Source organism: Phascolarctos cinereus, unplaced genomic scaffold, assembly GCF_003287225.1.
Source record: "Phascolarctos cinereus isolate Bilbo 61053 unplaced genomic scaffold, phaCin_HiC Scaffold_3;HRSCAF=262, whole genome shotgun sequence".
Lineage (NCBI taxonomy): Eukaryota > Metazoa > Chordata > Mammalia > Diprotodontia > Phascolarctidae > Phascolarctos > Phascolarctos cinereus.
Window position 1 is genome coordinate 21654866 of NW_027555736.1, and position 19430 is coordinate 21674295.

Consider the following 19430-nt stretch of genomic DNA (forward strand, 5'->3'; position numbering starts at 1 on the left):
TAGATTCAATGTCATAGCTAAAACTGGCTCGCCTGACATCCTTTGTATGAGGCCTGGAATACATACTCTCCACACCTGGAATACACACCCTCCTCACCTGTGCCTTCCTTTTTCTCAAAGCTCAGCTCAAACATCATCTCCTCTGGGAACGCCATCTCGCCCCCTCCCAAATCACTTTGTACATGTTTTCCATTTAATTCTCTATGGATGTGTTACTTTCCTCTGCAGAATGTAAGCTCCTTGAAGGCAGGGACTTCTTTCTAGTTTGTCTTTCTATTCCCAGAGCCTGATACACTGATGGTGCTTAATAAATGCTTAATGAAAGGGAGACAGGGATTGGTCCCTATGATTTCATTGTAAGGTATGCAGACTCCTGCTACCAGTGTAGATGGCACCTTCTCTACAGCTCATCGTCTTAAAGACTTGTCTGGGGACATGCGCCCAGGAGCCCACAGCCAGGATGTGTCAGAGGTTGGTCTTCCCAGCTCCAAGGTCAGCACTCTATGCGCTCTGAAAGTAAACGTAACAGCTACACTCCAATCCACATCTCAGAGGGTCAAAAAGACAAGAGATGGAAGATCCGGGATATCAGGAGCTGCCCCAAAGGTCTTGAGTGACCAGCGTGGACCTTAGACAAGAACACTGCTGGAGAAGAGGGGGATACAGCAGTGGTAGTTAAGGGTGGGATGGACTCATGTAATTAGGCATCAGATCGTGAAAGCCTCTTCCTAAAAATGTCACACATATGCAGTTCTATTCTTCCTCGTTTCCCCTTTTTTATCCAATCAGAGAAACCCTTTTGGTCCTAGGTAAGAGACATAGGTTTGCCTAAAGGAAAACAGCTCACATTCAGTAGAAAGAATCACCAACATATTCAAGTATTGGAATAATAATGATGATGATGATGATGATGATGATGATGATAATGATGATGATAGCTAGCATCTCTATAGCAAAGCACTTTGTGAACATTATCTCATTTGACCCTTACAACAATCCTGTGCAGTACTATTCTCACTCTTTTGCCGGGAGGAAATGAAGACTGAGAGGCAAAGAGACCGGGCCCAGGGTCACACAGCTAGTAAGTGTGTGAAGCGGTATTCGAATTGGGGTCTTCCTGGCTCCCAGTCAAGATGCTTTGACTTTATTAGATGGTGAGCTCCTTGAGAGCAGGGACTATATTTTGGTCTGTCTTTGTATCTTGAGCACTTAGCACAGTTCCTGGCACATAGTAGGTGCTTAGTAAATGACCGTTCACTTGATTACAACTCTCAGCTCATAAACCTTTTGGGAAACTGGGTTTTGGCTTAAGAGCGAAACATCAGAATTCAAATCATCTTCCTTTACTCATGTGCACAATTCTGGTGTCTTCCTGACCACAGACTCTCACAAATATGGAGATCCATCATATTTACCTTCATCCATGCCATTAAGTAACTCAGTTAAATCTTCATTTTTGCTGTCAAACTGATGCTCTTTCCATGTTTCACCATTTTCACTCCGGAGAACAATGAGTTCTCTTTCCTTCCCTCTCATTGATCCAAAGTGAGGAATTTCCACTATGACTGGGCTAAGGGAGGGGAAGAAAGAATCTACATTATTTGGATATCGAACCATATTTACAGTGAACTTTTCTCTCTCCTTAAAAAAAAAAAGAATCTCTCATTACTCTATCCTTTTGAAAATTAAAGGTGCCACTGTGGTCAAGAATGATCTCAAAGCTGCCCAAGCCACAGACTCATTTGCTAAGAAAAAAAAGCACGTTCAAAGCTGGACAACATGCCATCCTGGATGAATGTATTTTGGAATGTGAAAAGAGAAAGCTGTGGACATAAGCCACAGCAGAGAGAGACTGGCCCGTTTTTCACTCATGAAATTATTCAGAGTGCCAAGACCTTCAAAGGACACAGTCATTTAAGAAGATTATTCATTTAAAAATATTCCTGAAGCTAATATGCTAATATTTATGATCTTGTTCCTTGAAAAAAAAAACAAACTAGTCCCAACCCAACACCCGCTCACACTATCAGCTCTTCTGAGCTTTGTGACCGGAGGTGGGCTGCAGGACATTGTTTTGATGTTAGTATGTGATATGGGAAGAAGCAGCTTCATTCTCCAATTCTCACACATACACACACACTGCAGTGTGACATCTGTTCTTTCCAAAAACGCCCTGGGTTGTTTAGAAGGTCCACCATAGTGGTTTGGTGATCATGTCCGTGCACATCTGACTGTGACCAGGAGAGTGGTAATGACTGCTCATTCCAGGTGCCAGTCCAGCAACGTAAAAAAAAAAAAAAGCATTTAATCCAATTTTAAAAGTAGGACAAGCACCAAAGAGGGCTGAGTGAAAACAACTGTAATCATAGGCAACTCATGTAGCTGGATTATGCAGCTTTAAGACCATTTAAACAGACAGTATCATTATTTGCCTACAGAGGTTGTACATAGCTTCACCTCTTTTCATAAATGATCTGTAGAATACAACAGAGAAGAGTACAGTGGTAAGGATGTAAAAAAGGGCAGCGGTTGATAGAAATCCAGTAACAACAGAGGACCAGCTATAATAGGATTTTGCCCTGGAAGGGGCTTTAAAAACCATTTAATCCAACCTCTCATTTTACAAGGTGGAGAGAGAAGATGTCTCGAGGGGAGGTGACCTGCCCAAAGTCATTGGGGCAGTAAGTAGCACCACTGAGATTTGAATTCAGGTCCTCTGACACCAACTATGGCGCCCTCTTCCTACAGTCATACCTCCTCTCTCCTGCTAACATTAGGATTATTGATTTAGGGCTGAAAAAGACCTTAGAGGCCACAAAAACATTCTCTCCTTTTACAGATGAAGGAACTCAGGTTGGAGAGTTTAAATAACATGCCCAGGGTCATGCAGCAGGTCTGAGAAAGGATTTAAATTCAGGTCTTCCAGACTCTGAGCTCAGTGCTCTCAAACTTAAGAGCTTTCATCTATATCAAAAGCAAGCCCTTGGAGAAATATTTAAGCCAAATCCAGTAATTGTTTTGTTTGGTTTGGTTTTTAGCCAGAATTTCCCCCCAAATTTTGATAAGACTAACCCCAGCCTTGCTACGAGTGTAGACTTGCAAATAAGATCATTTCTCCTAATGGGGCCAGGAAGTATTTGATTGATAATTGCACAGGATTGTGCAGAACAGTGTCCAAAATTCCACAGGCTCTTGAGGGATTTTCCAGAGTTTTCCCACAGGCCTCGGCTGGACATAATCTCAACATCTTAGAAAGTGACATACAATCTTTGCAGGTTAATATGTCAGATACTGTCTTTAAAAATTCAGGAGCCCCACAGTTTCCTGTATGAAAATTAACAAGACCTAGAGAGAAGGTATTGAACCAGGGTCTTTGACCAACAGTAAAGCCAAGCACGGTATTTCTGAACAGATATTTTTTTTTCCATGCAAACTGCCAAAGCAAGAAATTTTTTTTTTTGCTTAAAAGTAACCCTTTCCCACCCCCTTTAAACTCTGCAGTGATTAGATAACTGCGTTTTAAAATCATGTTTTGGACTGGTCTAACTGACATCTATTTAGTTTTAAAATCTGTTTCTCAGCTTGTATTACAAATCACTTATTATTATTATTTCTTTACTTTGGCCACCCCAGAAGAGACAGGTGATGCCCATGGCTGAGCCTATTTTTTGGGGGTAAAAAACACAACAAACAACAAAAAAATTTTTTTTTATCATTTGTGTTAAATGTTGATTCAAAGCCTGCAAATACCTTCTCCATCATAGGGCTGAAATTAAAGACTTATCACTGTGTGTGGAAATGTAGACAATGCAGTTGAAACAGTTCAAATTCAAAACCAAAAATTACAAAAGCACAGAAATTATGAGAGCGGATGCTTGCGGTGGATTCCACATGCCCGGGAAAGCAGAGGAGGGGGCGTCGAGCTAGAAGGGAAGTCAAGCCACTATGGTTTTGTCTTTCAGTGACACACATCGACTGAAAGCTTTGGAAAAAATCAAAACCAAAACCAAAAAATAAAAATAAAAATCATGGGTGTGACGAAAATCGAAATCAAGGAAAAAAAATTGTAGACATTCTTGTATCTTGTCTATAAATCGCCTACCCAATAAATTTTGTTCCTTGAGGCCCAAGCTGCAGGATTCGGCTAACCAAACTCTCGCCCTCGTTTACAGGGGGAGGATTGGAGGGAAGGTGCAGTTTACTGAGTAACATCCATGCAGCAGGAAGAGAAACAAGAAGGGGAAATTGTAAACAGCCTGCTAGTCCCGAGAGAACCTGCCTGGCGGGCACCTGGATGCCACTTCAGAGGATGGAGAGTGTTGGTAGATGTTTGGTACGACCACATCAGAGTGGGCTGCTTCCCCCAATTTGTAATCTCCTAAAAATGCAACCTGGGTGTTTCCACTCTGCCCAGCCGCCTAATCAGGGCCGGGATGGCAGTAACTCAAACTGCTTTGCTTGTCTTCCCTTCATATGGAACTTCTTCAACTCTCTTTGCTGTCTTTAAACACGTCCTGGGCGGAGGAGGGACGCCCTTGGGAGTTAGTAAAAAGCTTTGGCAAAAAGCATCACAGAAGCAATAGGCTAGCTTGCTTTCTCACAGTTACAAGGTTGGCTTTTTTGGCCTACAGCGTTACAGGGCATGGCGCTCTCAGTTAAGATGCTCAAACTAAGTAGTTCTTATTGTTAACTACTTCAGTTCACAAGGGTAAATAAAATCAAAGATGGGGTATGAGTGGCAGCAAGGAGACTGATGAAATGACTCACCCTAAGAATTGTGCCCCCGCAGGCCCCATTTCTACCAGTCTACTGGCTAATCCCTCTCCTTCCACCATGGGGGGTGGGTTGGCCAGCTTATGTCTCTTTACCAGTCGGCAAGTGATGCGAGTGGGTGCTGTGCACTTGCGTGGTGGAATGATGATTCTCATCCCATGATGGCGGCTGCCTCTCATGGAGCCCCCTCGGGCATCCACCATGAAACTCACCAGGAACCTGCAGGGAAGGATCAGAGGTCAGCAGACGTCAGACAAGGAAGATGCTCATTTACCACATCAAATGTGAAAGTGAAAAAAGAATGAGGAACAGGAAATATACTCTCTCCTTAAAGGCTCATTCACAAACTGACTCTTTTTTTAAAGGGGGTAGGGAGTTGCTCTTAAATTTAACATATGCATGCTAATGCTCAAACAACATACAGGTTACTATTATTATTATTATTATTATTAAACAATAAGGTACAGTTTGTTAATAATAGCAAATCATTAAATAAGCAATAGCATTATGAAAGCATTTTCTCTCTGAAGGTATTCAAACCTGAGTGTAAATTTGGGTTGAGAAAGGTTTCCTAATGATCCAAAATTGACCATTTGAAAGCCTCAGAAACTATAACAGCAATTTTAAAATTTGGAACATGTCTCCAAATACTATAATTCCTTCTCATCCAACCTCATGTCAACTATGTGAGGTTAAATAAATGTTATTTCTGCAGACACAGTCTTGCAGACACAGTCACCTAAGGAGTGAGGTCCAATGCAAAGTCACGTGGTATTAACGGGACTTGGGAATTTGACACTGGGTCTTGTGTACAGGGCAAAATCTCCCTCTCTCCCTCCCCTGGCTAGTGCTGGAGGACAAGGTACTCTCTTGTATGTTGTCAAAGCCTCTACAAAGCAATGAATGATCCCAACATGCACAGGGTCCAAGCCAGGAAGGGGTGAACAGAAACACCACTTTGCGTTCTAATCAGCATGTGGAACTGACCAGGTTGGCATCAGCCCATTAGAAGGCACAGGTCTGGTGCTAATGATGACTAATTAGAGAATTCTTCAAATAGCTAAAATATTTTCAGAGGATGGAATCCAGTCCATTTTTTTTCTATTTAAAAAATGTTTCCAACTTGTGCTACAGCCTCTTAAAAACTTCTGATTTCTTTGGATTGATTCTCATTTCTGTCAACTTCCTCTCCTTTCAAGAAACAAGGCTCTCTACTAGGGAGTGGACATGTAAGCATAGGTATGTCCTTATAAATGCACAAAAGAGGAGAAGGTAACTTTTTTTTTAAAAATAGCTAAAAGCTATAAGGTTTAGAACAAAGAACACCAGCTCTGAGCTCTCAGAGGGTTTAAATTCCACTAAGGCTACTTACTATCTGAGAGGCCTTAGGTAAGTCACTTATAACCTCCCTGGGCCTCACCTGTAAAGCAAGGACTTGGACTAGCTATGATCTTAAGGATCCCCCTCACATCTTCTGTTTCTTCATTTATTAAATGACAGGCTAGACTAGATAGTCCCTGAAGGTCCCTTCCTGCTCTAAAGCTTGGATCTCTCTTAAATGTTTCATACAGCAGAATTTAAAAAGGGATTCAAAATCCTTTGCTCAAACTCTCAGTATTTACTGGTAAAATCAGGTTGTGATTGAGAAAGATTGGCAAGCAGGCATGAGTTAGCAAACAGCTTTGGGCTAATAACAGCCTGTTCGTGCAAGACTCTTGTCCTACTGCTTCCTACTCCAACAGGCTAGTGTTTCCACTGAAGGATTCGTGTTTGCCCTTGTGAGGCCTGAGCCTCCTGACACGAGACATCTCAGATCTCCAGCCTGGCTTAGAGAGCGTGTTTATGGAATGCCTTAGCACCACGCGGGAGGTCAGCACTGTTCTTACAACTGATAAGAAGCAACCTGCCTAAAATAGCACTCATTCAACAGATCCATGTAAAGACACAGGTGTAGTATTTATTACTATAATTATGTACATTATTATATTGCCAGATATTTTATTTATATTATTATGTACTTATATATAACTTAGAGATTTATAATAATATAGAAAATATTGACTTATCATCTTAACATATTATATGTTAATATATATATTAAATCCCCAGCCGAATAGAGCACCTGAATCAAAAGATAAGAAAAAAATAATTCGTAAGATGATTTGAAAGCTAAACTGGGGTAGTCTCTGTGCTCTTTCCAAGCACCCTGTGCACTGTTGGAGCTCATCAAATGCCATCTAGTATTCTGAGGTTTCCAGTTTCATCGTTGTTGATTGACATCTGCCCCTGATTGTCCTCGAGCTGATAGGGACACGGGAACTTTGGTTTGGTGACATTTTGAAACAAGAATGATTCATCCCCACTACCCACATTCCTTGCAAATTATTTTGTTCCCAAGAAAATCTGGTGCATGGGAATTGAAGGGTTAATTAGTATGTGTTTCGTGGCATGGGGGACCATATGAATGTCAAGCACAGCACGAGTTTGGAAAAAAACAAACCTAAAGTTTCACTAACGAGCGAATGGGTCTAGTTTTAAAGACAGCACGTGGACAAATGCTGGTGTACTACAGACATCTACACATCGAACTGTGGGGAAAGAGGGCACATCGATTCAAAAGAAAATAACGGAGGATGATTTCACATAAAGGACACAGTTATCACCTTGAATCATACTGGGGAAGTGGAGAGGAACAGCTGCAAAATAATTTAGAAAGCAAATGGGAAAAATTAATATAAGATAATTAGAAGCAAGCAACAGAAAATGTCAATGAGCAAAGGAAAAAAGTAACCATCAGAAAAATAAAACACCAAGGTCTCTGTGCGCCGAGTTCAAACACATTGTTCCTGGATGGCCAATGTAAATTTTCCAATGATTTTCACTGGATTTCAGAATATCTTTCCCAAACATTCTAAAGTTTGGGAGCTTCCTCTTACACTACCTGCATTTAGATGTGAAGGCAGACTCTCCTTCCTTCTGTGTTCCTATGCAGGTTGATTGCCTTCAAAAGGAACCATAAACAAACTGGAGAGTAGATCTGAGGCTGGTTCAGCATGAAATACACAGTACAATGTGGCACTTTGGCCCATATTTGTAAGGATTGCCTGTACCAAGGGCTTTGCTCTCAGCTCTATCTACAGGGAAGATGAATCCTCACGTTACCACCTCAATAAATTCCTCTCCTTTCCTTTTCGACATGGAAAAAGCAAGCAGTCCTTGATTTACTGGGCCAGGACTGAGTTTCGAAAGCTCATCTGTGCCTTGGCTTAGGGCTCTGAAGGCATTTCCCTAGAGGCACAGTCTCTCACAGGATATTAATAATAGCTTGCATGTATAGAAAAGGCATGTCAAAGTTTTCAAAGAGACTTAAACACACAAGTCAGGCAAATACTGTGGGAACTATTATCTCCTTTTTACAGGGGAGGAAACAGAGTCTCAGAGGTTAAAGTGAATTTCCTGTGGCCATACATAAATCACAAATATCAGAGACAGAATTCAAACTCGAGTCTTCATGAGTCCAAGTGCAATAGCACTCCATTCACGTTGTTGTTCATTCATTTCAGTCTCGTTAGGATCCCTTTTGGGGTTTTCTTGGCAGAGATTCTAGAATGCCATTTCCTTCTCCAGCTCACTTTACAGATGAGGAAACTGAGGCAAACAGGGTTAAGTGACTTGTCCAGGAACGTATAGCTAGTAAGTGTCTGAGGCAAGATTTGAACTCATGAAGATGAGTCTTCCTGATTCCAGGACTGGCACTCTATGCACTGCACTACCTACCCGTCTGAGGCTATCTCTCTGTTCTAGGACTGGTACCACACAACCTTTTCACTACAGGCATGTTTCTATGGGAAAAGGCATAGAGAATTTCAGCCTGGGAGGGCCAGGAATCCATTTGGTCCCCAGGCAGTGAGAATAGGATATCTCCCAGCTCCAAATTATTGGCTGTGGCTTCACGGTAGAGTAAATGATTGGAGGGAGGCGGGGAATTAAAGGAAACATGTTGATAGACAGGAGGAAGTTGTAGAGCTGGGAGGGACTTCAGAAACCATGTGCTCCAATCCCCTCACTTGACAGAGAAGAAATCTGAGATCCAGACACATTATGTTAAGTGACTTGTCCAAGGTACTACGGTACTCACTCATACTAAGAATCAGGGCTGGCATTTAAACAGGGCTTTTTCCAGTGGGCCCCATGACCTACAGCAGGGAGGGAGGGACAGCATCTAAAGAGCTTGTGATTGTGAGAAACCAGGCAGAAATTAGGGTTTGAAGAAGCTACGGGAGGGTAGAAAGTACCTCGGCTGGAACAAGAAGGGAAGAGAAAGGCTGAGGGAGAATACTGGGGGTTGCGATGAACAGTGCAAGCTGGGCTCTTGTCTTCTATCACCCTGGACAAGTAACCTCTCTCTGACTGCCTCAGTTTCCTCATCTGTAAAATGTGGATAATACCAGCACCTGCCTCCCAGGGTTGTTGTAAGGAAAGTGGAATATCTGTAAAGTGCTTTATGAATGTCAGAGCGCTATATAAATGTTAGCTTGACAAATGCTCGTCGAATGATTGAAGACATCCATGATTTCTGCTGTGGAAGCAGCGTCTTCACCAATTTAAACAGTAGCCTATCAACCGTTTGTTGCTTTTTTTTAACAAGGTGTCTCATGAGAGGCATCCTCCTGGTGAAGAGTCCCTTTCCACTGAGCTAGACTGGTCCTGAGACGAGAGAGTTCCGGGCTGTCGGAGACCCATCCTAGAAGCAGCTCCATTGAGCCCATCAGAGTTTGGTCCATGCCGGGATAATGTCTAACCCCCCACGCCAGGATGAGACATCAAGAGATCATCTTGGGGGGAGGGTCTTTCCTGGGCAGGCAAACGCACTCAGTGTAAAATCCTGCCTCTGTAGGACCCTGGAGAGGATCTTGGACCTCGGGGCCTCTAGACTTTCTGAGACTGTGGAGAGAGGGAGTTTCCTCAGTGGAAGTGATCTATCCCAGTAAAATCATATGTCTTTTTATTAAAAATAAAGCAACTAAAATCAGATGAAACCATGTAAGTGTTCATTTCAAAGTCAACAGTCACATTCAGCCTTCTGTTATCTCTAAAAATCACCCTTATTTTGCTTAACTGATAAAGCCACTCAATTCTTGCCAGTAAAGGTTTCTATAAGGCAGCTAGTGGATTACAGTGCCAAGCCTGGAGTCAGGAAGACTCCCTCTCTCTGAGTTCACATCCAGCCTCAGACACCAGCTGTGTGACCTTAGGTAAGTCACTTCACTCTGTTTGCTGCAGCTTCCTCATCCGTAAAATGAGCTAGAGAGGGAAATGGCAAACCACTCCAATATCTTTGCTGAAAGACCCCACATGGGGTCATGAAGAGTGAGAAATGACTGAACATAACAACAAAAGATTTCTATTCACATGGATGGGAAAGACCATACTCTGATTTCTCTACAGGGCACTGAGGTCATCACTGATCACCCCAACCCCCATTCATGGCTTCCTTATGCAGTCTTCACATGTTTCATTTTGTATTACAGTTGGAAATATGTGTGTCTGTGTCCTACCCCCCGCTAGACTAGAAGCTTCCTGAGGGCAGGCACCATGTCTTGGCTAAATTCTGCATCTCTGCAAGCACCTGCTATAGTGCTCTACACAGAGAAGGCCCTCATTAAATGGAACTGAAGCCACTGAATGGCAGAGCTTTTGCCTTTCAAGGGACCCACGTCGGATCCATCTTTGGCCCATTGGTAGACTCATGCTTCCATTGGCGTAAATGAATGGGCTCCACTGAGCCTGATCAGAGAATCATTAACACAGGGCTAAAATGGCTAGTTCATTTTAAAAATGGGAAAATTGAGGTGTAGGGAGTGTGACTTGCCCAAGGTCATGCAGGTACAAAATATAAGAAGTGGGATTTTAACCTAGGCTCTCTGACTCCAGTGCTCCTTCCAGAGTGAAAGTGAGGCCTATGGAAGGGAAGTGGATTAGCCAAGGTTCCAGCTAATAAACAGCAAGGCCAAGATTCAAACCAGAAGTCCCCTTTCCACTGCCCCAGGCTACCTCTCCAGTCTTCTCTCCTCCTCAGATTTATCCAACTTCTCAACCAATCAATCAAGCATTTATTAAGTACCTACTATATGCTTTGAACTGCTTTTATTCTAGCACAACGTTTGCATACGTTTTTGCTTTCTTGCAGTTTTATTTATTCATTTTAAAAATAATGGCTTGGGATAAGCAGCTTAGTGTAATGGGCAGAATGCTGGAACCACAGAAAAATCTGAGTTTGAAGTTTACCTCTGATACTGACTATTTGTGTAATCAGGGAAATTCTTCAAGACTTGCCTACTAATTTATCAATGTAGTGTGATCACATATCCTCGACACATTGATGTTATTGCTGACATACACGCATTTGAATCAAGCAGCAAGTTTAGCACTTAGCAGACAAGGAATCCTTGCTGAATTTACAACAGAAATGGCTTTTGGTTCACAATTGAATATTAATTTTATAAGGGATGGAATAATATTAATTTTCAGTTAAATCCCAGGCCCCTATTTTTTTTAAGAAGGGATGAAATAATAAAAACACTAGCACTTTTTAGTTATTTAAGCAACATCACATCACTGAAATTGCCCCTTTCATCATTAAAAGCAAACCAACAAACAGAATGACAAAGATTAATAAGTTCTTCAGCATTTCATTCTTTTTCGAGTTGGATTCAGAAAATCCAATCCCTAAGGAGTAAATCTAAAGTGTCCAATGGAGGAAGTATGCTAATGTCTGCTCCTGTCACACCAATCACTCAAGTTGGTAGACTCCTCCTTCCAAAATATTACAGGGTAAAACGGCGAATGGGGAGCTATTTGCAAAACTCTGCTCACCTAATAGTATTGCGGCAAGGTTCTCAAATGCATAGCAAACTTCTTCAACTGTTTTGGTAAGCGTTTTAAGTACACCTATCTCTAGCCTAAATAGCATGTCAAGTTAGATTTACAACGGTCAGGGAACAAAAGCTTCCCCCCCCCCCCCCCCGCATTTAACAAGGAAGAAAAAACCACTTAGGTGACTTACCCAGAGTGAATGGGGCTCGAGACAAGGTTAACATTGTCCAGGGTGTCTGCAGCCCAGCTATAATGCCTAAGAGAATCAGAATCGAATTCCCTTGTAAATGTCAGGTGCTGAAAAACAAAAAAGGGAGAATCCCCATTGAATGTCCCATCTTTTTAGACACAATCTGCTTCTCATTACACTGCCGTTTTCCAACTTTCAACATAAACCTGGGTTCCTTTCCCCTTCCCCTTTAACTGAGAAGGTCATTAAAGGTGGCAGGAGGAATTTATTTATTGATAGACAACAAACATTTCTGTGTTATGTTTTATTCTCTGGGTTTCGTTCCATCTCTACAGATTGCACATTTACTTATGGGTATCCATGTTGTCTCCCCCAAAAGAAGACTGTCTTCTATCAGAAGCCTCTCCCCATCGCCCCCCTTGAGGCTAGCGCATTCTCTCTGTCGATCTGTCCTGCATATCACTTGTTTGGGCACAACTGTTCGCGTGTTATCTCCCCCATTAGACTGTGAGTTCCGTGACGGCAGACATTGACTTCTGCCTCCCTTTGTAACCCAGGCTGCAGCACGGCGCCTGGCATACAGGAGTCACTTGTTGACTGCTTGTTGCTTTGATGAGGACAGGGACCGTTTCTTTTTGCCTTTGCATGCCCGGTGCCCAGCACAATGCCAGGTATATAATAGGTGCTTAATAAATGCTTGGCTGATGTTCCAGGGAAGAGGGAAAAAAGCTAATAATTCTCAACCCCAATTTTATGATATTCCAGACTATCTCCAGTTATTTCGAGCTTTTCAAGCAAATATGACTTTCACTCACAGCTAAATCTATGGGATATAGCCCCTTTCCTAGGGAGATGGTTATTTGATCTGGGAGACCAAAGAATAACAGGCTGAAAAATCACTTTTCTGGAAAAATCATCCTCAGGTGAGGAGACGGTTTTGTCTGTCCTATTCATTCTGTCATCTGGGAGTTTTTTCTAAGGCCCACCGTTCTTGGATAGGAATAGCGATCAAGGCCAGGAGACTTAACAATACATAATTCATTCTGCCTAGGATGAAGAACACAACCCCAGTGTATGCCCGTTATCTGATCTGAACAGGGGAAGACCCAAGGCGGTTTGCTAACCTTTGGAGAACGGTGAAAAGGCCTCTCTTTGGAAGGTGATATTAGGTGGATTTTAATCAAGCCTGGGCACTGCTCCTTTGCTAAGGCCTAAATCCTTTGTATTTGGGCTCCAAAGTAATTTTTACCACAAGGGATACATTTTAAAGAAATCTAATCAATAAATGATATTGCTTCACCTTAGTAATTACAGTAAATTATTTACCTTCGAAACTAAGAGTCATGCATGATAGGCATTAATTATTGCAACAATCAATCATATCCACAAAAAAGGCTATCAGGACTGTCATACTGCATTTACTAAAGAGTCAGCGTGCCAGTGTAGAGGCCTCACAGGCTGCTTTGTACTTCCTGACTCTCCTGCCTTTACACTTCCTTCATTTATAATAAAAGTCGATTAAGTCATCATTTTCCAGTGCTATGTAAGGCCCAACCAGTGGTCTATTTTGCCTTATTTTGGCCTCAGGGACTGTTCGCTAGATTTGTACAACCTCATTCTCTGCGAGCTTGTTTAAAGAGGATAATTTAAGCATATTGGCAAGTCCTGGTAAATTTGAGTTGCTAAGATCATTATCCCGTTATCATTCTTTCCCCGTGCGTACACATGGCACAGGACTTGCTGTTCAGTTACATCTGACTCTCTGTGATTTCGTAGACCATAATGTTTTCTTGGCAAAGATACTGGAGTGGTTTGCCATTTCCTTCTCCAGCTTATTCTACAGAGAAGGAAACTGAGGCAAACAGGGTTGAGTGACTTACCAGGGTCACACAACTAGAAAGTGTCTGAGGCCAGGTTTGAACTCAGGAGAGGAGTCTTCCTGACTCTAGGCCTGGTTCTTTATCCATTGAGCCGCCTAGCTGCCTCTATTGGCATACCTTAAGTGCTTAATAAATGCTCACTGAGTGACTGGCATACACATGTGTTCACTATGACCTTGTCTATGGTTTCCAGCAGAGCTACAGGCTGATGTACGAGCAGCATTATCAAAACAACCCGTCAGAGAATATCAATGTTGCTGGGCTTGTTTATATCCAAAGTCTGAAACCTGAGATCTTTACAGATGATTCAGAGAGAGCTGTAGAGTTGAGAAACGTTAGACAGGTATCAGCCATTCTGCGTGGCTTCTCTGCCTGGACAGTTTATAACCAGCACACCTTCTAATGTGGACGTGGAAACAGACTTTTAGGAGAGTACTCGGTTTTAGGTCAGCATGCTGACACGGGAGCTGGCCAGCAAAGCAGAAAGACCTGATTTCAACTCTCACTTCAAATATAGATTGCCTATGTGACCTTTAGCAAATCCTTTACTGGACCACAGATTGAGAGTCAGAAGTAACTTTAGAACCATCTAGGCCAATCAACTAATCCAAAATAAGAGGAAACTGAGTCTCGGAGAGGTAGTTGAGCCCAGGTTCTCTGATGCTATTATACATGTTTTGTATTACATTATATACACCACATATGCATTACATATCATGTATATAGACATATACATACACACACACACACACACACACACACACACACACACACACGTATGAACTAACAGGACCAGTCCAAAGACCCCAGGGTCAAATGGTTCACTATCAGAAACTGATAAGATTTTCTCATTAAAGAAGAAGCAATGTCATCTGCTTTGCTGCTGACGCCTAGGCCCACAGGAACCTTCCTTCTGGTTTGCAGATGAAACTTTCCCTTTGCACTGTCTGCCCCATTAGAATGGGAGCCCCTTCAGAGAAGGACGTGTCTTACTGGATCCACAGTGCTCAGTATGCGGTAAGAGCTGAATGAGTGCTTCATTCATTCACACAAACAACAGTCAAGGCATCATATGGGACGAGCATTGATTCTGGTATGAAGGCACTGGTTACTCAGGGTTTCACAACATGATGTGGCATCATGGGTACCTGCTACTAAATCACAATTACTAACAGCATTATCTGCGTAAAATCATGCAGTTCATCCACGTATGTACTCACTCACCCCAAAATATTTGCTTATTACGCAATTCCCTGTCTTAGTCATTGGACAGAAATAAATAATGTTAGCTGAGCAAGTGAACCTCTGAATGTCAGCTTCCTCATCTCTAAAGTGGGGGTGGAGTGGGGGGAAGTCCTTGAACAAGACGATGGCTAAGGGCCTTCCAATGTAAATGGTTTATACTCTTCACTTTTCGAAGAGATTTTACCTTTTTTTCCTCTCATTTGGTAAAAATTTGGCAATTTGGTAAGTGGTTGACAAAGGAAATAATTACAGAAATATATATGTACACATATAAAAATTACAGAAATTCATCCTCATTGGTATAACAAAGAGAAGGCCTGTCAGCTACTATACCATAGTGTATATTTCTTGACTGAACAGTGATTTCTTTCCTCTGCAGAAATGCTGGAGAGAAACTCTACCAATTTGCCTTAAGCCACTTGGTCGACAGTTTCTAACCTTACAGTTGCTGCGGGGCACAGAACTGAGAGGTTTCCTGACTCACTTGCTCAGGGTCACAGAGTCATTATCTGTCCAGGGCAGGATTCACACCCAGGTCTTGGTTATCCGCTCCACCACTCATAATATCACGATAACAATGGTTGCCATGTAGGAGCCCTTTAAAGTTTGCAAAAAGCTTTCGATCCATTTTAAATATTCATAACAGTTCTATTTAGTCAGTGTTAGGCGTAGCATTATCCCCACTTTACAAATGGGAAAACTGAGGCTCGGAAAGATTAATAAGCTGCCGCTGGTAACATACCAGTGTTTGAGGCGGGACACCAAGCCAGATCCTTCCCAAGTCTGGCATCCTGGCTGATTACATACCCTGTTGCCTTTCATTATGGATCTCCTCAGACATCATAAATTCTCTCAGATCCTGAGAAAGCAGGGCCACAATTAAGGGCCGCTCGTGTTCACTGGGCTCGCCTGGAGTCCAGAACTAAGCAAAGTACATATTCCATTTGGTTCATACGTACACTAATGGGGGCCACACCCTTTCCCATCTGGGACCCGCTAGTCAGAGCACAATTAGTTTCTTTCCAGCTCTAAATCCATCATCCTATTAAAATAAAAACGTTCCCCATGGAGAATCCAAAGCCTGACTACTGGTGGCATTGCTCCCTGACTCCAAAGAGATTAATACTTTCCAAAAATAGCTTCTTACCAGAACCTTTGCACAAGATGAAAGCGGATAGCAAGCACACCCATTGACCTAATATTCAGTTGCCATCCAGGCTTGGGCCTCAGAATATAAGGCCAGGTCTAGAAACAAAATGTTCAAATGAAGGAGGCAGTGGGAAAAGATTTCTAATGCCAGTGAGTTCATTTATTAAGCTACAACTGGACAATTATTACTGGAAATCCTGGGCTCACCTTTGTCCAAAACAACACTCATCATCATTCCTCCCCAACCTCATCCCTCCCCCTCCTCTTCTAAACTTCCTTATTTCTGCCAAGGGCACCACTGTTCTGTCTGTGTCTCAGGTTTGTAACCTAGCGTAACCTTCAGCTCCTCACTCTCCCTCATTCTATTCATCCATTGTTGTTTCCTTGTGTTGAGCTCTTAGTGGCCCCATTTGAGGTTTTCTTGGCAGAGAGACCAGAGTGGTTTACCATTTCCTTCTTCAGCTCATTTAGCAGATAAGGAAACGGAGGCAAACAGGGTGAAGTGACTTGCCCAGGGTCACACAGCTAGTAAGTGCCTGAGATCACATTTGAACTCAGGTCTTTCTGACTTCCATCCACTGTGCCCCACTCTATATGTCCAACCAGCTGCTAAATCTTGCTATTTCTACTTTCCCAACATCTCGTCAGCCCCCTTCTCTGTACTCACATAGTGACTGCTCCATTTCATCTGCTCTTGCCTAGACTATCAAAATAGCCTCCACATTGACCTCCCTGTCTCCAACCACTACCCCGCTACCCCATCCTGCATGGACCTTCATTTCCTTAAATGTAGATCTCACTACGTCCCTCCCCATATTGACTAATTTCCAGTGTCACCCCCCCTAGAATAAGACAGGAAATCCTCTGGCCTTGAAAGACCTCCACAATCTGATCCCAATCCATCTTTCTAACCTGAATATACACTCCTTTCCTCTCCTAGCCAAACTGGGCTCCTCTGTGTCCCTCTCATCTTTGCGCCTTGGCATTGGCTGATCTCCATGTCTAAAATACACTCCCTCTTCACATAGACTTCATAGAATCCACCCCACTTTTCCTTTAAGAATCATCTACATGAAGCCTCCCCATCCCCATTCGTTCATCTCTCCCTAACTATCTGCTCTCATATGGCATTCCTCTTCACATACTTGGACATGCACATGTTACTTCCTCCTCCCTCCACCTCCCCCACAGAATTTAAGCTCCTTAAAGTTGAGATTGGCTCATTCTTTGTGCTTGAATCTCTAGTTCCCAGCACTGGTATTTAATAAATGATTTCCTGATTGGCTGCCACTGGCAGTTGCTTCTCATTGGCTGGAAATCTTAGGTGGGTGAATTAAACCATTGGAAATTCAGCCAGTTAAACTCTACCACTATTGGCCACGTACAGAATCTCCTAGCAGGGGTGGGGAACCTTCAGCCAGTGAGTCCACTCTAGGAACAGTAACACTTCCCAGGTGAGCAGTAATTGGATAAAGCATAAAATCCTTCCTTTGCTGGAGCAAGAGCCCTTGCAAGATGAAACCTCACAGATAATGTCACTGTGTGCTAGAAGGCTGACCGATGCCAGGACAGAATTAACGGATGGGCAGCAGCTGAGGATGGGAACAAACATTCTCAACATTTACAGTGGGCAATATATCTTTTCTTCACATCTGTGCTCCTTTCTTTGTATGTTACAAAATGTTTTAACTCACCATTTTACTCGAGAGGAGAACACCAGGTTTCATAAACATTTCCAGCCTTACAATAGCTTTTGATTTTCCAAATCAAACTAATTTCAAGGGAAATCACTCACAAATTCTGAATGGTAACTAGAGTGAGTTAAGGTCCAGGGAGAAAGCTATAGGAGGCTGAGCCTGGAATGATACAGACAGTACCAGTATCCAGGCAGAAATTAAATGTTTTTAGACATGTGGGAATTTATTTTTCTTAAATTATGTGTGTGTGTGTTACAAGGGTTTTTTTTTCTCTTTCTTTTTTTCCGATTGGGAGGGGAAAAAATAAGACTTTTGTTTAATAAAAAAAGTTGCATTAAATTTAAAAACAACAAAGGTTGCTATCTTAAATCTCTCTCTGGGCTTTTTTTTTAAACCTATGACTGCTGTCCAATCTGAGGGAGATGTTAAACATGTCACCTGAATGGAGCTTGCAAGACATTCTGAAAACACAAAGGAGACATATAGGATGTCCCAGCTTTCAATTCAGCTTACGTTCCTGCAGCAGCCCAGAGACTATTTATTGCTGGCAAACCTTTAATCTCAAACTGGCCACTTTCTGCTACTACACACGCTGCTGGCCCATCTGCACTGCTCCCCCTCTCCTGCCCCTCCCCCCCATCAATTGCCACTTTCCTGAATGATACAAAACCTTTACACATTCTTTAACCGATAGCCTGAGCCAAAGGTCACACGGTGAGCCAATCTAAGGAAGATAAAACACCCAGGGAACCACTGATGTGACATGTGACAGAGCCCAGTGTACTTTTCACTGAGAAACTCTTTTCAGCCCCAAACCCTAGTATTCTACACCACGGATGTCTTCACAGCTGATGTCTAGATAGTGCTTTGAGGTTCACAAAGCCTTTGGTGTAGAGTATCTCACAACCCTAACGACAACCCAGTAAGATTGGGGCTATTATTATCCTCATTTTACAGATAAGAAAACTGAGGTTGATTGATTGAGTGGCTTATCCAAGGTCAAATGGACAGTGTCAGAGGCAGTATTCAAAATCAGCTTATTCAGTTATGAAACCCAGCTTTAACACAATAAATTCCTCAGGGGAAGATGCTAGCCTATACATGCTCTGTCCTTGGAGGAAACAGTCATCTCTCTTCCTCTTTTTTTGCCAAGGGTGCCGCCATCTTTCCAGGTTCATTGCATCCACATCATTCCTGATTCTTGCTCTCCTTCCCCTTCCTCCCACATCCAACCGGTTGGCAAGTGTTGTCATTACAGCTCCACGTGTCTTCTCTCCAACACCTTTGTCTCTGCTTGCCCTGGCCCAGTCCTCAGCCAGTCTTCATTACAATAAGGAAAAAGATGTTCAGCTGGATTTTACTTAAAGTCTCTGTTTTATCTACTCTTGGGCTTTGTATTACTGCCATGCATCAAGGGGATGTCTCCGGTTCTGCTGATCTATGTCTGGCCACTGGACCCAGATGGCTGGTGCCTTGGCACAGCCCTGCCTTGCTTCAATCCAGTCCACTTGCAGGTCACGGCATCGCCTCCCTGATGTCAAGGCCCTCTTTGAATACAAAGAACGAACAACGAACAGCTAGGCATCAGCACAGACGCTTGGAAGTCGTGTTCAGGAGGGC

The 19430-nt window shown here is 42.7% G+C and overlaps 1 protein-coding gene across 12 annotated transcripts in view; it reads right to left on the reverse strand.

Moving 5' to 3' along the window:
• The window catches only part of ANK3 (ankyrin 3), a 725987-nt gene that overhangs the window by 67717 nt on the left and 638840 nt on the right, over positions 1–19430 (reverse strand). For 8 of the 12 annotated variants that reach the window (XM_078150719.1, XM_078150720.1, XM_078150724.1 and 5 more), the window contains 3 exons: positions 11840–11946; positions 4768–4992; positions 1416–1570 (listed from right to left, as the gene is read on the reverse strand). In XM_078150719.1, the coding sequence (XP_078006845.1) occupies positions 1416–1570; positions 4768–4992; positions 11840–11946 (487 nt within the window). Of the gene's footprint in view, positions 1–1415; positions 1571–4767; positions 4993–7436; positions 7470–11839; positions 11947–19430 lie in introns of all 12 variants that reach the window. The other 4 variants (XM_078150723.1, XM_078150722.1, XM_078150726.1 and 1 more) reach the window with 1 other exon arrangement.